General features: G+C 40.5%; 1 protein-coding gene across 1 annotated transcript; it reads right to left on the bottom strand.

Moving 5' to 3' along the window:
• Nucleotides 1-502: 502 nt before the first annotated feature.
• Nucleotides 503-21,050, bottom strand: erbb2 (erb-b2 receptor tyrosine kinase 2). Its single transcript, XM_026351015.1, has 27 exons — nt 20,748-21,050; nt 14,178-14,329; nt 13,844-14,024; nt 13,527-13,667; nt 13,345-13,410; nt 13,131-13,246; nt 12,852-12,993; nt 12,459-12,587; nt 10,560-10,698; nt 9,818-9,891; nt 9,548-9,638; nt 8,710-8,912; nt 8,246-8,375; nt 7,292-7,382; nt 6,918-7,072; nt 6,781-6,828; nt 6,521-6,659; nt 6,256-6,378; nt 6,079-6,177; nt 5,798-5,983; nt 5,413-5,568; nt 5,224-5,299; nt 4,849-4,995; nt 4,587-4,684; nt 4,231-4,422; nt 3,444-3,834; nt 503-3,346 (listed from the first exon to the last, which is right to left on the bottom strand). The coding sequence occupies exons 1-27, from the start codon at nt 20,818-20,820 to the stop codon at nt 2,985-2,987; spliced, it is 3,900 nt and encodes a 1,299-aa protein (XP_026206800.1). The 5' UTR covers nt 20,821-21,050; the 3' UTR covers nt 503-2,984.
• Nucleotides 21,051-22,683: the final 1,633 nt, after the last annotated feature.

Here is a 22,683-nt window from a genome sequence, read left to right as displayed (position 1 = left end):
TGTCCTGCCACAACTGTGAAAGGTTAAAAATATTCACATGAAAAGTCCAAGAGGTTTTTATAAAATGTAAATTACAGATATTTGATTTTTTTCAAACCTTCAGCACACTCTTTATTATATTAACTGCTCTTTTCTGCCTGTTTGGTTCTACATCTGTTAGTTTTTTACACCTCAACACAACTAAACACCAAACAACCATGTGCTTTTTCATTATTTTGGTTGATTCCAGTCAGAAACCTGAACAGGATTCAACACTGTCCTTAAAAACACTGCACCAGAAAGGATGGCAAGAGACTGAGAATGTTACCGTACCAGTGCCACCAGTCAGGCTGGTTTTAGTACAACTGAATGGTTTTATATTGAAATAACTAAAGAACAACAACAACCAACTTGTAAAACAAAGCTGGTTTGAAGGAGGACAGCAGGTCGAGTAGATCGCCCTCTTGTCTGTGAGACACCTTGGTAATGTGTAGGCTACATGAAACAATTCATACAAATGACATTAAAGCATAAACACCAGATCATTATTTTTGATTGTATACAAAGGTGTGTGTTATGGTCTCATAATAACCAGGAAAAACATCACATTCAGCTGCGAATTGTGCAATAACATTGTTGATATCCTGCGAAAACCTTGTATCTCCAGCAGATGTGATTTTTTATGTTGTTTAATTTGTTTTTGTTTTTTAAAATCAACCACTACCTCCGCTTGAGCTGACATTTTAAAGTTAGATTCAGGAAATTTTAAAAGACTAAAGGAGCAATTAGTTAATATTAAAAGAAAATTGGGGGTTGCACCTTAAAAAGTTTAATTAAAGAAGATGACAACTGCTTTTTATGTGTGCTCAGAAAATAGAAAATGCTCATTAATGTTCAACCTTTTCAAAATACAATGAAAGTGATGCAAGAATGTATTTTAGTCAATCTAAGGTCGGCTTTCTGCTAAAAAGGTTTAATTTGTGGAGCTGTGAAGTTTTCACCTGAACACAACAATGCAAATAAAGGGTTTCATCCCAAAACTGCTTTTCCATTATATAAACATTATCAAACTGTAATATCAATCTCATCACTCAAAAATAAGTACATTCTAAACAATGTTAGTATATGATAGTTGTAGTATCAAAATAAAGTCTTTATTTAAACAACACATTTTTTTTATAAGTGTGTTGTTTAATCTAAGGATTTTATTGTTTAAAATTAGATGCATCTTTAAAGATCTTATTCTGCAACAAAACTCTTCAAAACCCGTATAAGAACGTCAAGATCAAAGATAATTTGCCAAAGACTTAAAGTAAAACTGACATGTTGATGGGCCGTACACAAACAAATGTCTTGGCGCTCCCACTGATGACCAGGCACGCGCCACGAATTGTGTGTAAAATCTCTGAGAAGAGGCTGTTCTTGAAAAATGCTCAGTGTAGAAACACTAAAGTGGCTGGATGATATACTGCAGTTATAGTTTGCAATGAAAAAACATTTCACCAAATCTCTTTTTTGTGTTCAGGATTACAAGTCTCAAACACTGAACCACATTCTACTGCAGAAAACCAAACCACTGCAGAGAAAGAAAAAAAAAAAAAAAACACTTGATTTCTACCTTCTCAAAGCTGAGACAACATCAGTCACCAGGATGTGTTAGTTGGGAGAGCACTGTCTTTCCAGCAAGGACATAGGAGTCAGACAATGGCTCCATTGAATTGGTTTTGACCTCCCCCAGCTCGACACCAGCTAACATGGAAAAAACAGTCTTAAAAATGCTGTTGATTATTAACTGGGGTGCTACTGTCAGTGGAATTTTAGACATGCATTGATTAGCCTTAGTGAGCAGAGCAACATTTGCTTCCTCAGAATCACATTCAGCTCCTCTTGTGTCTAGTGCACGACTGGAACAGCAGATCTGCTTTTTTTTTTTGCATAAAAGGGAAACAAACACATGCGTATGTACATGAAGATTCTTCACTTCTTGTGTAATATGTTTACCAATAGCTTGCAGTGCTTTCTTGCACAGTGAAAGGCCACCAAAAACCAAAAGGCTCATTGTGATAGCACAAGCTTTAGGGATGTATACAGTATCATAACACATATAGTGCATTTTACATTTAAAATGTGAATAAATCTCCCCAATTCTTTCCAAAAAAGGTCAATCCCTGAATAGTTTTATCTTCCTTACTTGCTCATTAACTATGTCTTTAAAACAAAAACATACAATTTAAAGAGTGCTTGTATTTCATCTACGGCAGCCACAGACACTAACCACCACATGCATTAGCGTGGCACAATGGCTCTGTCTTCTCCATACAGGACGCCTTTCTTTCAGGGAGCATGTCTACTGGCCAGATGGGCTGCAGGGCCTTTTCTAGCTTAAACAAAATGGCATTGATTGTATTAAAGACCTCCATCAAGTCCAGGAGAAAGTGACCAGAATACTAAACATCATCTTCAACGCATATCATGGCACATAGAACAGTGTTTTATACATTTTCCTCAGCTCTAGCTTTTCTGCTTTTCAGGATAATGGAAATTAAACAAATTCAAAGAATGTCAAAGACAAAAAAAACAAAAAAAAAAACAACATTCATTAATCCAGTCAAGTGGGATTCTGTTATAATCAGACTCTTCTTGTACCATAGTGTGAGCTCCTTTTCTTGTCAAGTACTGACTTATATTAAGAGGCTGAGTCAAGTTCTTTTTGGCACTGAACAGTCACAGAAGACAGGATTACAAATCATGCCAGACATCAGATTAATGCTACACTGTGTTGAGGCATGTCATAAATGGGAGACTTGGTGACACCTTCAACTGGTCTGAATTCAGGTGCTTCACTCGATACTGAGAGAAGAGTCAGTTCCACGTGCACATACTATTCATCACATCAAACACACATTTTCTGTCACTTCATTCACCTTTCCTTTCTCTCATTTCCCTCAGTAGAATCCAATCTGTGACTCCTCTTGTGTTCATCACATTATTCCCCATCCTACTCCTCAAGTATGTCCACTCCAGGTGTCCACTAGTCCCAGATACTCTGGATTCTCTGCGGTTGGGGTCACAAACCCGTTCACATGTCTAGGTACTGCTCCATCTCTCTCCAGGGCTCCAGGAGTGTCCACTGCACCAGGCCCAGCAATGCCTTTGGCCACAAGGTCCAGGTAATACGGGTTGTCAAAAGCTGGCGAGGTGATGGCCCTAGAATTCACAGGGACCAAGTAGCCTGGGTTCTCCACACTGTGACCAGAGCTCAGGCCATTAGGGAGGCGTCTGTCTACTCTGGAGCCCTTTCGAGGCAAGGTGCTGGGCCGCTCAGGGATCCCCGGCCTGAGATTCTGAATCTCTTGGTTAACGTACTCTGAATGGGTGGTGGAAAGTACAACAGATTTGATTTACTATCATACACTGCTCTTATTTTATACATTTTTTAGGCTACAGTGGAAGAAATTACCCACCTGGCAAGGCATGAACTTGATTATAACAATGACTCCGTCTGGGCAGTGAGTGATGAAGGTGATGAGGATGGTGAAAACCATTTGGCCCATCAGTTTCCAGGTCACCCTGGCTCCCATTGGGGTTGGTGGGGTCTTTGCTGTAGCGTCCAGGGCTAGCAGGGGGAAGTGAAGAGTCATCCGGAGGTGCATCCAAGAAGACAGAGTCAGACTGGCCCCCAGCTGAGGGGCTGCGAACCAGCGTTGGGTACAGAGGAGTCCATAGGCCATTTGCAGTGCTGGCTCCCATTGGTAGGGTCGGGTACTGACAACGGTTGAGAGTGCTCAGTGAGGAGTACATGCTACGAGGACCACCAGCGATGGACGGGTCAACATCTAAGCCATTATCTCTGCTCTGTTGCAGTAATAAAGGGGAGACACATGATGAATATACTGTACAAACTAGACAAGAAGGTGAATAATGCCATTCAGTCTGGTTCCCAGCTTTACCTGGCCAAACAGGTCCAAACCGCTAAGTACACATTTTCAATAACAGATTGTTGTTCTAAATCATCAAAACAGCTATGACCGCTAAGCCACGGGGCATCCCAAAAGAACATCTCATAAGTTTTCCAGTATTTAAACCAAATAATCCATGCTACACGTACACGTACCTCTCTAAAGAAAGACAGAGCAAAGAGCACTAATAGAGCACTAGTCTAAATGAACAAATTCAAAATTTGTCCATGTACAAAAAGGAAAAGTTAGGGGTAAAAAGCCAAAGTCAAAATCATTGTTCTCTCCCACTGACCCTGTATGACTGGTGTCTGGATGGGCCATTGGTTTGAGCTCCATCTAACTGAGTCCTGGGGAAGAGATTTGGCTGAGGCACCAGGTACTCCTCAGCATCCAGTAGTTCTCTCATATCATTGCCTTCCTCCTCCATAAGTGTCCGGTAGAACTGGCTGTCCACTGGGCTGGACATACTCATCTGATCATCATTCTGCAAGACGAACAAAATCACTTAAGAAATCACTTAGGAAAACCTGTTTACCAGTTTAAAATCTCTATATATACACAGCATATCATCTTTTTTTAAAGAGACAAGAAGGTACGATTACTGAAAATATTAGAGATGCTGACATGATAAATAAGCACAGCACATACCTGAATTACTATATAACGAGGTGGGTCTCTTGCCATGGCACTAAAATCTTGGACTAAATCTTTGAACTTTGGTCTGCTGTCGGGATCAATCATCCAACCTGCCATCCAAACATAAAATCAGGACCAGGCAATTAAATAATTTGCATAGAATGTTCTGCTGTAATAAAAAACTTTTACATGTAGTCATTTAAGGACTTGTTAAATCTTGCATAAACAGACGAAATGTAAAAGCAATGATACAGTTAGAACAATAGCTACTGACATTTAACCATGATCATGTAGACGTCGATGGTACAGATGGGGGGCTGGGGAAGTCGCTCTCCTCCCTCCAACACATCTGGGATTTCCCTCGCTGGGATCATGTCGTACGGTTTAGCACCGAAAGTCATCAGCTCCCAAACTGTCACACCTATCACGACATTAAAGACATTTACTTTTTAGTTTGGAAACCCCAAATATGCAACCATTCATTAAATATGTAGAATAAAACTACTTTTGTGAAGCATTTCAAAAAATACCATGAGCTGATATTGTTCCAAAATAAAATGTTTTTCATATTTAAAAAAATTTAAATTATATGAATATACAATGATATATTGTTGAAATTAACAACATTTTCAGGTCAGTTGATACTGACCGTAGCTCCAAACGTCACTTTGGTGAGTAAACTTCCTGTGCAGAATGGACTCTAAGGCCATCCATTTAATCGGCACCTAGAAACAGAAATATACCAGTGAAAAGAAAATAAGTGATTAATACATAAACATATTAATTAATAATGAATATCATCAGTGGAGATGTTCCTGTAGTCCCAACCCTGTCTTACCTTCCCTCCATCAGCATGATATTCAGTCTCGTCAATGTCGAGCAGACGGGCCAGCCCAAAGTCTGTGATCTTCACATGGTTTGGGTTCTTCACCAGAACATTGCGGGCAGCCAAATCTCTGTGGACGAGCCGAACCTCCTCTAGATAACTCATCCCCTACGCCAACGCACGCACACACACAAATCCATGTGTCCATAAATATACATACTGATACCACATCACTTTTAGAAGGAAAAACAACACAAGAACAAACGAGACAAACTTTGAGACAGTGCTACGCTGCTGACAGGAAATACATCTATACTTCTACTACTACAAGCAGCAGTACAAGTCTGTGCAGATAAACCAGCAAACAGATGACATCTTGTCTCTTGTTAACACGTACCTTGGCGATCTGGACACACCAATTGAGGAGGTACTGGGAGCCGATATGATCCTTGTTCTCCCTGACGTACTCAAGGAGGCAGCCGTACGGCATCAGCTGAGTGACCAGCTGTACTGTGGAGGTCAGACAAATCCCCAAGAGGCGACACACGTAAGGACTGGCGACTCCTGCCATCACATAAGCCTCCTGAGAAACAGACAGTGGAGGGGTTATAAAAGGAGAGGATGCGGATACTGTGCAAACTGTAAATGTGTATGCATGTGTGTCAAAGTTGTACTCACATCAAGGATTTCTTTATTGGCTTTTGGAGAGGTGTTCTCTCGTAACACCTTAATGGCCACTGGTATTTTTACATTTTCGCCATCAGGTGCCCACACTCCCTGAAACAATTATTAAATCTAAATATCTGACTAAAAATGCAGTCTTTGTTTATCCTTTAAAAGGAATATTATGCCAACCTTGTAAACAGTGCCAAAGGCTCCTGCACCCAGCACCCTTAGTTTTTTCAACTCGGTCTCCTTCAGGATTCGCATCTGAGCCTGATTGGGTGATGCACCGCTGGGCGTTAGAGGTTCTACCAGCTGTACACATGGAAGCACATGAAGGAAGCAGAGGGAACAGTGTTTAATCACACTACTCCAACACCCAAGGGGAAAATAATAGGACTAATATTTGGTATTAATATTGGTGGTTTCAACGTAATGTGAAAAGCCCAGTGCCCACCTCATGTTCTTGCAGGATTCTCCTCATTGTCTCCTTCCTCTTCATCTTCTTCTGCCTCCTCAGGTAGAAAACCAGAAGGGCCAGAAGAATGAAGAAGAGCACCACTCCACCAACTGCAGCTGCGATGGTTGTACCCGGTCTAAACAGAAGGAAATAGTTTCTCAAAATCACAGTATCTGGCTGAATTTGATGGAAGTTGAATTTCTTTCTGAAAAATGTTGTTGACATTGTAAAAACAGACAGAAACGGTTAAAACTCACCCTGTCCTGATATCAACGGGGCAGCCTCTCTCATCCATCACGGTGCAGCTGAGACAGAGAAACAGGGTGTGAAATTGTTCTCACAGTGTGTACAGTGTTCAGTTGTATTTGTGTGTTCGTGACCTAGATCCACTCACGACAGAGAGCAGTTGGTGTTGCAGGGCAGACAGTGTTTCGTAGCGTTGCTGTACTTCCACACAGTTTGCTGATCCTCCTTGACGCCACTGGGACAATGATCCACGCAAAACTCACCGTCATGGTAGTGCTGACACTCTGTACAATGTTCTGCACCCTGGAGACACAGAGAGAACAATATCTCAGTACTATTGTACACATTTGTAAGCTCATCTACAAGTTTTGCTACGTTTTACAGAATTCCTATTTATTGCAATTTGATAATGACCAATTCTAAATGTGGATGAGGCTCAAAATCTAGGTATAACTGTGCAGCTGGATGAATACATGTGGCATTTTCTGAACTTATTCAGGATGGAAATATCACATATCTTACCGGGCCATGACAGGAGGCAGAACCATTGATTGGCTGACACTCTGAATGACAGGAAATACACTTAGATCCATCTCTGTATTCGCGCACAGACCTGCAGCACAATCAACAACAACATCTTTGTCATACACAATATGATGTAGTGAAAGGTAGTGGAAAAACTGATTATTAAATATGTGATTTGGTTACATTTTATACTAAATATTAATAATAATACCATGGATTTTAATCTGATTGAGTCTTAAAACCTGATAATTCAACCTCGAGCTACACAAATGTATTTTCATAATGCATATAGTACAGACAAATCAGGACTCGTGTTAGAAGAGTTTGCAAGGCGCAATGTTTCAACAACATAATGTAATAAATATGAAATAGTCACATATTTCATGCCTATGCTTTTGTGCGGTGCAGGTTTTGAATAATTGGACACTTTCTTTTATAAAAGAACTGTGTGAAACCAACAACATAAACTGGATTGCTATTGATTTTACATACATACATAAATCATAACTGCTAAAATCAGCCCAGTTACAGAGGGGAAAATGCTTAAGGGCACAATTGAAGTTAAAAGCTTTCAGATTGATTTATTGTGACCACTACTACCGTTTGATATTGTTTGCCAATCCAGGCAACGACAAACACAGTACATCTTCCTGTCCACATCTTACAGGTTTAGTTCTACTTTATTTACTGGAGAACTTGTTTGGGGATTATGACACTTTATTAATTGTAACATTATCAGGTGGCTTTTTATTGATTTAGTGCCGCCACACCCACGCAAACACACATTTTTGTATGGCAGTCAGTGTGAGGAGACTCACTGACATAATGCATTCCCTAGCTCCCTACTGTCGCGTAGGTCATGCTAATCTACCCTGTTCCAATTTTTTATTTATCACATGTACTGCCTTACCCTATAGCCATACAAACACACACACAGAGCGAAGTTCTTACCCCTGATAAATATCACACTGCTCTACACACTCCGTGCCACGTTGGACAGCTTTGCAGGATACACACTGGCCAGGGCCTGGACCCCAACAACCTCCTTCACACAGTAAGTGACAGATGTGTCCTTCTGCCTCTGAAAACACAAACAGCATGATCATTTCTTTTGGCGTCTCACTGTGACTCACTGCATTATACATCATGAGAGCAAAAATATGTTACAGGGAGAAATGTAAGAAGGAAAAAGTCAGAGAAATTCTCATCAAGGACTGTGCAGACAAGCAGCCCCATTTCTCATTAAAGTTTTAATATGAAATAACATTTAATAAAATGCACAGAACAGTACATGCAGTTGTGTTTACTTTGGAGTCTTTTATTTGGCCTTTGATAAAGAGATTAAAGTACAACCCCCAATAACTTTAACAGTTCCTGCGTTGCTCTGTTCTGCACCGCTCTCTGTGGTCACCTACCACAGACTTTGGGGTCCTGGTTTTTGCTGACGATGCGGTGGGGTCCCTGGGTAGGATGCAGGATACTGTCCCACGGCAATGAACTAGTGTAGCACAGCTGGGAGTTGTTGTGTAACAGGACCAAACCTCCACTGACGCTGCGTAGTGAACGTAACCCAAGAGACTGAATGTGTAGATTCTGGATGGCAAGGGAAAACACACCCCTAAACAGAAGAAAGGATATATACTGTAAATGATTTTTATATTAGGTTTTCAAAAAATGTAATAAAAATATTTTGAGGAGCTCCAGCCAGCAGCAGTCATGCTTCATGACTGAAAACACTGTCCGTGAGAGCAAATGAGCACAAAACAGCAAGTTATACAGGTATAATTTCCTATCAAGAGCCCATAATCTCAGATTTTGCATTAAAACAATGTCAAACAAGCCGATTTGTCAGTATAACTTAAGCATGTTAAAAGTGAGATCATTCCATCAACTCTTTTGGTTGTCCTGGGTGGTGTGTGCTGGAAAGTAAGGTTGCAGAGTGGGCTAATAATTAGCTTTTATAACCCTCAAAGTGAAATGCTGCAATGGCCCAGAGAGACGCAAGTGGAAAAAATAAAGCACAGAGCCACAATGTGGGTAGATGGACATCTTTAGGGTGGCATACAGCACTATATCTACATTGGTCTGGGGGTATGAGACAACACCTAATTATGTGTATTAAAAGTAAATATCATACTTCACATCTATTCTGCAGGTAGTTAAATCATAACAGAGAAATCTATTAAACTACAACAGTGGTTTTGTTTGGTATAAGCTGGACAGACAGACAGGTAGGCGGTTAAAAAGTCTTACTTGTAGAGCATCCTGCCTCTGATCACCTTCAGGTTCTCAAACACACTCAGGTCAGTCCACTCTTCTGGCCAAGTATCAATATACAAATAACCTGCACAGTGAAATCAGACAAAGTAACTAAAAAACACCAACATAGGAGATTTACTATGATCTGTACACCAATCCTCTGTGAGGTGGTATACTGTATGTGCAGCTGGATATTCTCCACATAAAAGCTCCAAAAGTTGATTTAACTAACAGTTCCTCACAGTTGTCCTCAGTGTTCAGTACCTGTTATCTCTTCCAGTTTCTTAAAGGCCCTGAGCTGCTCCAGCGTCAGGCCTGATGTGTTGGTCACAGGGTCCCTGAACAATGGTGAAATACAATCTCAATGTGCACCAAGGGACAGTTTAATTATTGCTAATGATTATTTTGTATCTTTTCATGAAGAACAGGTTGAAGGTTATGCTGTAAACATTGTCGACAATATACACAGAATTACTATATCACTGGAAATAATCTTGGTGCTAATAACTAGATACTTCAAATATTAGTCACTTCTTTTTTTTGCATTTAATAACAGTTATCAATCAAAAAATTCTGTTAACTTACTTTATAATCTCAAGTGGTGCAAACTAGTTAAGATTTTCGTTTCTATATTACAAGAATAATCACAACTTTCTTCATGAACATTTAACATTACTCTGCATTCACTTTTACCTTTGCTTCTCACTAAATTGTCATGATGTAGAAATATGTCTCTACAGTAATCTAATTGATTGGATTGGGTGGCAACTTTTCTAAACTTGCAAAAATAATCTTCAGCAAATGTTGTTGCTGCAAATTCAAATATATTTTGTTACTTGTCATATGTTTAATTACTTGTTATTACTACATACTATTGTGTCATTTTATTTATCTTTTCAGACATTTAATAGGTAAAAGTACATAGGTTCTAAATTTTGTATGTGTGTGTGTGTGTGTGTGTGTGTGTGTGTGTGTGTGTGTGTGTGTGTGTGTGTGTGTGTCTTACCTTGCAAAGCTCTGGGGGAGGAAGGCCAGACTACCAAAAATCTTATTACACTTGTTGAACTGCTCCACGTTAGAAGATGTTACCATGGTGATGCCATGGTTGTCCATGACACCATTGTCCATACCCAGACCATAACACACTACAATACAAAGCACAAGAACAAAATATTTAACTGACTGATCATCAATTAACCTGTACTTTTAAACCATCATATTAAGAACAATATCATCAGCATAGAATGAAATTGTGTGTTGTTTTAATGAGCATTCATTTTAAAGTGCAGGAGTGAGTAAAATTAAACTTATGTAAACAGCCTGTAAAATGTCCAGAATCTGTAAAAAATCTAGATTTATTTATATTTACCTTATATTCCGATAGGAAAATAATATCTGTGTAAGTGTTTGTTGTGAAAAGATAACAAAATAAAGTCTCAGTAACCGTTACAGACTTTGCAGAGCGTTATCCATCCAAACTTATGTTTCATGCACTGAGACCATGCAAAGGGCACTGCATGAAGTCGCAGCCATGTAGTGCAAAACTGCAATTTAAACTTTAAAAGAAACTGGAAAAATAAATAAATAAAAGATAAATATTGTCAGCGCTTGGATCAGATAAAACCAAATTTAGTTTGGCTCAGATGGGATCCAGCATATTTGCCATGTACCTGATATAGAGCTGCATTAATGAAAACACAGTATGTGAAATTACTGTAGTGTCTTTAAAGAAGAAAGCCACAAACCACAGAATTACATTGGAATACATCAGGATAAAACCTGTCATCAAAAGTACAGACAGATTTTGTGATATTGACAAGAGGTGTACTCCATTTTACTGGATACTGTACTGTACTGTACTGCAGAACAGGTTTGTTCACTTTGCACCAAAGTTAACATATGATGCATCAGAACATCGGTATGTGCAGCTCTGATCACAATAACTCTTACTGAAGCGCCATGTCATACACGTGGACAATGCTACTGAGCGACTTAGAGCTAAAACTTTTTCTCTTGTAGTATAAAAAAACCCATTTCATGAAAAGATTAGTTTTTTTTACTTTATTTATTTATTTTTTAATTTTTCTGACAAACGTAGAAGGAAAATACTTTCACCTACTAATTTAACCGAATTTTATAAATATAATTTATAAATATCATTAATAGTTTGATGCCTCGTTGTGCAAAATTAAACGGTCACTGGTAACAAGTGAGTGTGTCATGGCTGAGTATAAAAGATCCACCAAGGGCTCAAACTTTGTAAGCTTGCCTGAAAACTGTTGTCATTTAACAGGGTCTGACACTGCATCCAGAAATGCAACCTGAAACTCTATTTTGCAAGGAGGAAACTATACATCAATTCTATGCAGAAATGCCGTCAGGTTTTTCTGGCAACACCTAGGAGCTCCTGTCAGAATCACTGAAAGGCAGTGGAAAAATGTTCTGTGGTGAGACAAATTCATGTTTGAGCTTGTTTTTGGAAAGAATGGATGTTGGGTTCATCAACATAAGGTGCAAAGGTCACCATATGTGATGGTATGGCTTCACACCCCAGAACAGCATGGCTTCATAAAAAACAGTGTGTGTCCTTGACTCACTGACTCTCCCCAACCGGTCAAGGTAGATGGCCACCACCCTGAGCCTGGAGGTTCTTAAAGGGAGTCCTCTCTACTGTCTTCTAGTGCTTGCTCAAGTGGGATTGTTGGGTTTTCTATATAATCCTGTGTACAGTTATATTTTTCACTGTAAAGTGTTTTTGCACTTGCAAAAATTAAAACCATTACAACTAATGCTCACTACCCAAATAAGAACTGAGACCTGGAAATGGGGTTTGGAATTTGTGTCCAAAAATGCAAATGCACCCCCCCACACATAAAACACCCACAAAGACAAATGGTCTCCGAACCTTTGGGGCAGTCTCCTTCACACTTTTCACATTTCTGCGTCTCAGTTCCATCAGGGTGGGTGACGATGACTTCCTGGTTGTCTTTGGGACATAACAAAGTACAAGCCACTTCCATAGCCAGATAGTTATCTACAGAAAGAGAGACAAAAAGTTTATAGCAAGAAGAATAAAAATGCATTAGATATAATGATATGGGAAGCTAGTAGCCGAAAGGCATATAGAAGCAGTAATGTGTTTGTGGACCTGGGAAGGAAAGAAAAATAGCAAATATATTCTCCTCTTCCATCAGGATTTACTATCATCGAGATGCCTTACAGCAAAACAATTAACCACTAGCCAACTGTGTTGTAGCCTCCTGGAATAAATAAAGGTTTATTTTAAATAAATTCTCACAGGGACACGTCTTGACACAGGTGGCTCCAAAGTTGAACTTCTTGTTTGGGTTGGGTTTGGTCTGAAAGGTGGAGGTGTCGTAGATAGTGGGTGGAGGACAGTTCTCCTTACACACGCCACTGTCATTGAAGTGACGACAAGCCTGAAGAGAAGGAGGAAACATGTGACTTCAGATTTTCCGCGTCTGTCTGACAATGACATTAAACTGAACAAACAAATAAAACAGTAAGTGTGTGTCAGCGCGCTCGTTTGTTGTGGGGCTACATGTGCATCATTTACCAAGCAGTCCGAGTCTTTGGGTCCTGTGCAGCCAGCAGCACACTGCATGTGGCAGCAGTCATTGGGCAGTGGACCTTTGCACCTCTGACAGCCAGATGCACAGTTAATGCGGGTCACTTTAAACAGAAACAATAAGAAGATGTCAAAGTTTTTACCTGTACTTCACCTGCTGTGGAATCAGAAACCATCATATTGATCCACTAAGTTAACTCACACATTTGGCAGTCCTGAGAAGTTTCTCCCCAACAGCTTTTCTTACATTGAGAGGAACAACTTGGACCTGCACCAGAAGAAAATAAACAACAACTCTGATGACTCTGAAGAGTCATTTGTTTCCTTTTTATACACAGAACGAATGTTTCATATTAATTGTGGCTTAATCAATCAGGTGCTCACAGTTAGGGGCCCGTGACTGCAGCCTGGACAGCTTGACGTGGATGTTCTGCTCATCAAAAGTGTCCCTCCATATGATGTTCTCAGGGTCTGGGAAGCAAAGCTGGGGGTTCCCCCAAATATAGACGGCACCCAACAGGATCTCTGCAGAGAAGACAATACATCACCGGAGCTCAGGACCTTACTATTACACTAGTTTCAAAACCCCTTCACATTTACAAATCTTTATTTTTATGAACAACTCACATTTAAAGTCCCAGCCCAGTCAGTCGTACTGGATTTGGATATAAACTCTAAGCTCCACTGTTCTGCTTTCTCACCTGTGAGGCTACGAAGCCGGAGCGTCCTGAGCCCCTTTCCATCCAGAGTGTTATTCAGTACAGCCAGGGCGTAGTTGGAATTGAACAACTGGCTGCCTCGGATGATCCGAAGGTTGTCCAAAGGCACCAGACTAACTGAAACATGGGCAACAAGTACATAACCCTGCACCTCCACGATACCCTGCAGAATAAAAGAGATCAAAATACAAAAAAATTTGTGATGAAATATGTGGAAATAACCTGGATAAGAAACTGAATGCTGGTTTTGTTTGCAGACCCAGCTGCTTTGAAAGACATTCTTTTAAAATTACTCAGTGTAATGACAACAGTTTACCTGTAGGAAGGAGAGGTCAACATCCCCATGAAGGTGTGTAATCTCCAGGTTGCCATGGACGACCTGGCAGCCGGTGTAGAGGAGCCTTAGGGTCTCATAGTGGTTTTCCAGGCTGGAGGGCAGGACCAGCTTCATATCTGTACCTAGACACACTGCAGCACAGACAATTTATGAAACCCAACTTCATCTAAGTACACATAAGATGACTGTAACATTTGAATTATACAATCCACATACTAAAAAAGTTCTGAGAAACATTTCATGATGTGATAGGACCCCAACGCTCAATCTAGACTGATGTAAACCAATTCATTTAACTGTATATGCACATTAAAATGAAGTTTCTAGGTATTAAAGCAAAAGCAGCATGTATTAACTACACTGAATACACAATAAAAGCACAAATATTCTAATGTTTCAAAGGCATTTCAAACCATTTAAGGCCAGAGGCTACATTAAAAAAAGACATGCTCACATTCCTGTAAATGTGTTGAAAACTGAACACACCCTGTTGATTATTGTGTTCAGTGCCAATTAATGATTTAGTCAATCAAAACAATATATAGATTGAACAAACAAAGTGTGTCTAACTATTAGATGCAGCTCTAAAATGTTATTTTCTGCAGCAATGCGGCCACTTTAATGAGGTAATAAATGAGACCAAAGAGACATCAATGAGTGGTAGAATATATAAATATCTATATATATAGAATCATATATATAGACGTGGAGGAAATTATTAAAATGTTTGTCTCTCTTTTTTTTCTAATCTCCTTATACAACTTCAGGAGTTACTTTTGAGTAAATCTTTATTTAATATTAGTTTTGTCAGTTTCAAGTTAATTCTGTGACCTTTGTAGTTTTTCTTTCTTTAAGAAAAGGATGCCAATAATTTCGTCCACATCTCTAAAGCACAGCCGTTTAGAAATATCTGGAAGTTGGATCCTGGTAACTGAACTTCCTTGTTGTTAGGTCGATCGACTAACAAGAAGGAAGTCCAGTTGCAGTGACTCAACTTATAGATCGCTTCACCTGGATGACTGAGAATCTTCACCGACTAGATTAGATACGGTTTTGTCAACCTAATCCGCTGTTTGTTGCGCTTTTTAAATACCATTCTATGCATGTAAGTCAGAGTGTTACTGCCCATACAGGCTGAGGAGCACTAGTTAAATAATGGACTCCACATATTTTGACTGTAACAGTTTACAAATGGCCTTGGATGGGTACTTTGAAATGCAAACCACATTCCCTGCCTCTGTCTCTCTCTTAGCATATATATTTTCCACTGACAGCAGCGAGCACAGATTCCCCACAGTAGGTCACACACAGCATTACATTCAGGGTCATGCAGTGTAAAAATTCAAGGGGGCTCTTGCAGACACATAGCTCCCATGCTTTAGCAAGCAGTCACACAGTGGACAGTCCCTCCCCTGCTGAGGTTATAAATGACTTCCTCTGGCTGCCTTCCAACAGCCCTTCAATAGTCAACCCACTTCTACTGATAGAAACCACCTCCATGTGCTATATCCTTTTAGAAAAGACTAGATGGATGGACTTGGAGGAACAGGAAGCGCTTGAATGCACAAAGAGGGTGACGTGCGTTGAGGTTCAGCTGAATTCAGATAAGATTTTATCAGCTGTGTGTGTCAGATAAGATGGTGTTCACATCAAGTTTCCCGGTCACGGCTGAGCGCTCCGAACAGCTCATGCAAATTAGCTAAGTAGTATGGGAAGTCTCCATTAATAGTGCAGCCGCCAAAAATATACACCCTATCGCTGCAGCTTGTGTTGAATATGAAATAAAATTATGGCATCATGGAATTGTTTTGCACGTCTAACCAAGAGGGATGTTGTGCTTTTATTCTCCAGCATTTGAATAATTTCTATTAAGACAGAATATCCTAGCAGACACGAACTTCCTGAAACTACCACACACAAACAAAACAGATAGCTCCAGCTCAGGGATTAGATAAATGTGCCGTGGCAGTAAGCACAACAGAGCTGATTTTCCATTTCTAAAAAGTGTGTATAAAGCCAGTTCTCAGCTTCCTCTCCTTTTATTCCCTCATTGTTTGCTCTCTAAAAGTCTCTCAGCAACGGCCGTGTGTGTATGCATGGCCTTGTGAGGAGCTGCCCACCCCTTCATCCACGCAGCCTAAAATACTCTCTCTTTTATCACTCACTTTGCTCTGTCTGCCCCCTGTCATGTCACTGTTCTTGTCTTCCTCTTCTAAATTCCCTCGCTACGTGATTTTAACAGCAGGTCTGAGAGCAAATAATCTCAAAATTTCCCCTCTGTTCCCCTATTCATTTCTTCCTCTCAGTTTTTCTGCAGAGTCGTCCTGTGAGTCGTTGCCAAGCTCCTTCTGGACTCTGCAAAGTGTCATTTCCCTGGAATGTGTGTCTTTGTATATCCGGATGGTGAGACATTTGCATTTATTTAACGGTGAGCAAGGAGGACCAAGAGCACCCAGGTTGTAGTTCAGTGTCCTACTTAAAGACACGTCAGCAAACCTCTCGGTCACAAGATGATCTCTGTGTCCAACAGGCCACACACACACACACACACACACACACACACACACACACACACACACACACACACACACACACACACACACACACACACACACACAGTTGAACATGTTGGTACTGGCTGCTGCATTGTGTTTCATGGCTACTTGGTTCAAGAAACTTCACTGGTGGGTGTTTAATAACAAGAGTGAGACAACATTTCTACTTTACCATCTGTTGTCCACATTTTCATCCTTAGTCTTAAGTTGACATTTCTGTTCAAACATATTGCGTTGGTCTTCTGTTATGTGTTTTGCATGCTTTTTTTCAGTCCCGTTTTTGATGCTGACGACGTGACTTATTTTTTAGTACTCTTCAACTAATCAATAGCGACTGATGTGATGTTACTCTGTCTTCCTGTAAGCTGTTTTCTGCGTCTGCACTGCTTGAGAGAAGAGCCAGCTTGAAGCCACACCTTTGTGTGCCAGTGGTGCCAATGAGCACAGGAAGTATGCATGTGTGTTTACCACAGTGTGTATGGCAGCGTAGGTGACACAAACACACCAGGAACGATGCCACTGCAGGAGTTTAACTGAGGCCCAGTGGAACAGCCTGTGGCGTGACACACCGGCACTCAACACTGTCCTCTAATGGATCACATCCGTTCAAAGCTCAACACAAACAGATGGAGCAAACAGGACATCCTCTGTCAGTTCATTAGCCCTCATAATCCACGCGACAGGCCTGATTATGGTACAGTGTTAATTACAGCAATGTGTTTTTCATAAGCGTCAAGTCTCTCTAGCCTCTCTGAACACATTCTTTCTTTCCCTTCACTCTATGGTCGAGGGAGAACAAACAGGTATTGCTCAACAGACAAGCAGAACAGGATCTTTACTGTTCTGGGGCTACAGACGTGAACGTCTCACTCACTCATTCACTCTGTCACACATACCTACAATCACAAACACACAGCTTCAATCAGCATGTCTCTACTGCTGTTTCCTGTGTTTACTAGAGATTGAAATCATCTGCATTCAAATGTGCAGATTAATTAAAAGGCACAAACTGTCTGCAGAACAAAAAGACAAGGAGACAATTAACATTTAAAACCTAATAAACCTGGAAGTCTGGATTAGGACTAGATCACATGGAGCTAAATTGTTGTTAGCCGTCATCTGCAAACTCCTCTGTCAATTTCAGTTGATGCTGATGGGAATTGAAAATTAACTGAAGACGTGTTTTCACCTGTGACATTTTCCAAGAGGCAATTTAACTATATGATGTCTTTGTAGTGTTAATTACCTTGATTAACATCTCTGGTCACTGGAAATAAGAAATAACTTCCATGATAGAATTACATTAACAGATGAACTTGCAATACTGATAGGTTGCCTAAACTGAGGCTGGACAATCATAATATTAAAAACAACAACATTATTTCACTAATTACTAGTATAAAGTATAATATAAACTATGGCAAATTGTGGTTCTGAACTGTGGTGCAATTACAGCTATGTTCACACACCTATTTCACTCATATTCTTTTATTTGTTCAAGTTTTAAGTTTGTTTCAAGTTGCCAGGTTGTGAAAAATTGCTCTAACTGCTACTTATCCTAGCATAATTTGCTTTCACTTTCTTTTTGGCTCCTAAATGCATCAGAAAAACATCCACACTTATATAAAAATACTGCAGTGCACATTAGTTTTACTGATATCATGCGCTAGCTTATTATTAAATGTTATTAATGTTGGGAATGATTCCTTATAATTAATTCACAACTCAGCAACTGAAAAGTTAGTATTAATTGTTTTTTTAAATTATTTATTGACCTGAATTATGAAATGACTGATTAACATAATCATACAACTAATAACTTTTATCCATCAGTGATTTTACAGCATAAACACTGAAATTCAAGGAACTGTAGAATATTATTTGAACAGATTTGCTTGCAATTATTATTTCATGGTTGATCGTAACAGAAAAAAAGGTGTTAATGATGAAGGAGGAATGAAATGCAATGACGGTCTAACGTGTGATTTATTTAGAAACTGATTTCCTTGTACTTTACAGATTTGTGTACAGTACAAGGAAATTGCTGAGTACAGCAAATGGAATTAAAAGATGTGATGCTCAAAGAAAACCACACAAGAAGGCAGAGAAAGTTTCCTCTGAGGCTGGTAATGAGGACCACTGGTGGACCCCTTCCTCAGCTCAGAGCGAGTTAGATCCATAGCACTCAGTCTAGACTGGTGAGTCACGGCTGGCTGTGTTAACCTGCCACCGAGGCCAATTCAGTAGGACTTAATCACCTAACAGTGAGTTTAGTTCAATGGGAGCACTGGAGTGTGACAAGGACATGAACTTGGTGGATACTGGGGCCACTAAACACACACACACACACACACACACACACACACACACACACACACACACACACACACACACACAGATTCCCACTCACTGATTGCTGAAGTAATTAATTCCGTCTAACACAACAGCTGACCTTTGGAATTATACACTTGTTGACTACGTGTGTGTTCGTGTGTGTGTCAGTATGGGTGTGTGTGCATGTAGACAAAAACAATATCTAACAACTGAAAGTAGAACTGCTGAGATTTATACACTTGTGCACGATGCATTGCTTAAGTCAGGGATTACAGTCGAATGATAACGCTCACACTGAACTGATGCTTGAGAGATTGACTCTGGACGTGAGTGAAGTGCACCAACCTGTTCCCACCAACAATGCAGCTGTATTTGGAAATCACTTCCCCTGTGACTATTGCCTTTGTTTGCACAGTAGTGATGGTGGGGGCAGCTGCTAATAAAACAATTTTTTTTTCTCATATTATTTAGGAGTAAAGAGAACTTGAATGAATTATTCCTCTGTAGCAATTTCAAAAACTCAAATGTAGGCATCCTTCATGTTATTACTCCTTTAAAAAGCCACTTGATCATCATTCTGCAGCATGGATTTCTAAATCTGAACGCTGGTCAATACAGACAGGAATTGTCACTGATGTCAATGTTTGTGCCATTTGCTTGTGCCATATAACTGCTTTTAAAAGCTTTATTGATGTGTCTGATTACACCCAAAGCATGGAAGGTTATGCACTAATATGAACCAGAGCTGCACATATGCTTGAGATTTTAGCTCATAAATAGTTTTTCCAAGAGCCTAAAGTAACATGTTCAAAAATATTCAATTTATTTAAAGTGGAATTAAAGTTTATTGTAAGAGAATAATAAAAAGCAAATCAAATTATTGTTGAGCCTCGTTAATAATAAATGTCATTCTTACAAATAAGATACTATTTGACACTTTTCTGTTTATCCTGGACCATTTTTAAAAGATTTGTAGCGTTGGGGTTTTGCAGACACGCACTTGTTTGCACTTTCAGTTAGCTCTTGTTTTACTGGCATGCGCTCAAGCTCCAAGTGTGACAAGTGGCCCCCTCTATCAGACAATGTCCTCTTCAGAGCCAGAAGTGAATAATTGACATCGTCATTATCCCTGGCGCACAATGCGCTGGCTGTTGTTGGTTTGTTTTTGTTTACGCGCAGAGCAAACCAGCCTAACGTCCTCCTGCGCGCACAGCTAAGTGTCTCTCTCCGTCCCGAGCTGCACAGCAGGTTTCTCATGTTTCTTACCTGTAGCTGCTGCTGCTGCTGCTGCTGCTGCTGCTGCATTGATCGGGCTATTCATTTATTTATTTATTTATTATTGCAACAATGTGCGATCAGAGTTGTGCGAAAGCAGTTTGACTCCACGTCTCCAGACGCTACAATATGACAGGTGTGATTTTTTTTTTTTTTTCACCTTCTCCGCGCTTCCTAAATTGCACAAGCCTCAACAGTGACACACGCAGAGAGGACGAGGGCTGTGGACTCGCGGAGGAATGTGGTCCTGGCCAGAAATATCAACCCGTGTGGGCCAAGCCGAGCCTCGAGTGTTTACTTAAATATAACTAATATCCCTTCCTCCCACGTTACTACCAAGTGGCGTGTCCATTTTGCCAACAGCGCACTCCTGGAAGTCACCCACCTTCTCTGCCCAGCGCGCCCGTGACTCCGAGCAGCACGGCCCCGACAAACAGCAAACTTCTCGCCGCCTCCATCTGCCGCGACCCTCGCCTCTAGTCCATATTCCAACGTTGGATGTTTTTACGGTTCCCGAATGAGAAATCTCTGTGTGCTGGCTTCTCCCCCCCCGTCCCCGGGTTAGTTTCTTCTTTTTCTTCTTTTGTTCCTCTGTCTTTGGCACCGTTTGGAGTTGTTGTTCGTTTCCAAATCACAGTGACTTCCTCCCTGGAATTCCGTGCCAGTTGTAAAGCGAGACAGCGCGCAGGAGCCGAGGCGCGCTCCCGTGAAGGCCTGAGCGGGGAGTGGCAGGTTGACTCGGCCCGCCCTCACTTCAAACCGACTTATCTCTGCCGTGCCCTGCTGCCACTTGGGCCCCCTCACACAGTAGAATAAGCTCATCACGTTTCATCCTGTCCTTAATGTTATTTACTGTAGTCAAAGTTCTTCCAAGTTGTCCAAACTCAGCTGTCTTATCTCACCTTTAGGATTTGGGGCTGCTTGTGTTTGAAGTTCTTGTCATGTTGCAGGCTGATTTCTTAAAGATGAGACACCTCCCTGGAGGCATTCAATCATCCTAACAACCTCCAAAAGTCTAATTATCGGAACACCATTAGTGGAAGACGTACTCAAATCCTTTTCCTAAACTATAATCGTAAATTAAACATTGCCAAAGGGGGCTATTTTCTTGACCGTTAGCTCTAGGTATGAGTCAGCCTATAAAAACATTGGATCTCACACATTTTCCATGATGCAACGTGTCCAACAGGTCCAGAGTGCTCTGGGACAGGTTTTCATCAAGGAGGTCTCTGTACATTGGTGCCTTCATCTTTCTCTCAATCCTGACTAGTCTCCAAGTTCCTCCCACAGCGTGATGCTGCCACCACCATGTTTCACTGTAGGGATGGTTGTTCTTCTCAAACGTTCTCCTCTCTCCACAGAGAAAGGCTGGAGCTCTTTCATAGTGACATCGGGTTCTTGGTCACCTCCCTGACTTAGGCCCTTCTCTCTCGATTGCTTAGTTTGGTTGGTGGTTCCAAACTTCTTCCATTTATGGATGATTGAGGACACTGTGCTCACTGGGACTTTCAGTGCTGCAGAACTTGTTGTGTACCTTTCACCACATCTGCGCCTCAATACAATCCTGTCTCAGGGGTCCACAGACAATTCCCTGGACTTCGTAGCTTGGTTTGTGCTCTGACATGCACAGTTACACCTATACAGACAGATGTATGTCTTTGTTAATTATGTCCAATCAACTGTTTTTCCCACATCTGGACGCCAATCAGGATCAAGAGTGTCATGGCAAAGACTGTAAAGATTTATATACATGTGATTTTTTGTTGTAGAATTTTAAGCCGAATTTTATGGGCCATGACTAATAATTTATTAATGAAAAATGCTTTAGAGCACCCAGACCATAAACTGTTCAATAATGCAAATATCCATTCTTCAACACATCAACCCACCATCCGGCCTCCCTCAGTTCCCCTTCACATTCTCCGTATTACAGTTAATAGTTATTGCTTTTAACCTCGTAATTATAGTTATTCCAATTCAACTGTTACTAAATTGATTTTTGTGCATCACAGAATTCAGAAAAGGGAAATTATTTGCATTAGGCTTGGAACATCTTCATATTTCTTTCACTTTTCTCATGCCCTTCATTTCACGGTCACAAATCAGGAGTTGAAGGAAGAAGAATAAACTCTATTCATCCCAATCTATCCACTCTCCCCACCCACAGCAGTCCGGGTCAGAGTCCAACCTACTGCACACAGCTATCAGGAAACAACAAAAAGCTACTTACTGAGCCAGACAGAACACAAGTCTCAACAACGCTTGGTGGTCCTGGTCCTGCTTTAATGTCTGGTTCCCACAAAAATAAGCCAGTTTTCTGG

Source organism: Anabas testudineus, chromosome 19, assembly GCF_900324465.2.
Source record: "Anabas testudineus chromosome 19, fAnaTes1.2, whole genome shotgun sequence".
Taxonomy (NCBI): Eukaryota; Metazoa; Chordata; class Actinopteri; order Anabantiformes; family Anabantidae; genus Anabas; species Anabas testudineus.
This window is presented reverse-complemented; position numbering and strand designations above follow the sequence as displayed.

Bases quoted from the DNA above. Each gene is read 5' to 3' on its own strand.
- erbb2 (XM_026351015.1), bottom strand. From the start codon at position 20,820: ATGGAGGCGGCGAGAAGTTTGCTGTTTGTCGGGGCCGTGCTGCTCGGA. The intron at 14,330-20,747 runs GTGGGTGACTTC...TCTGTGCTGCAG, and splicing joins GGGCGCGCTGGGCAGAGAAG to TGTGTCTAGGTACAGATATG. The intron at 9,639-9,817 runs GTACTGAACACT...TTCACTGTGCAG, and splicing joins GAAACTGGAAGAGATAACAG to GTTATTTGTATATTGATACT.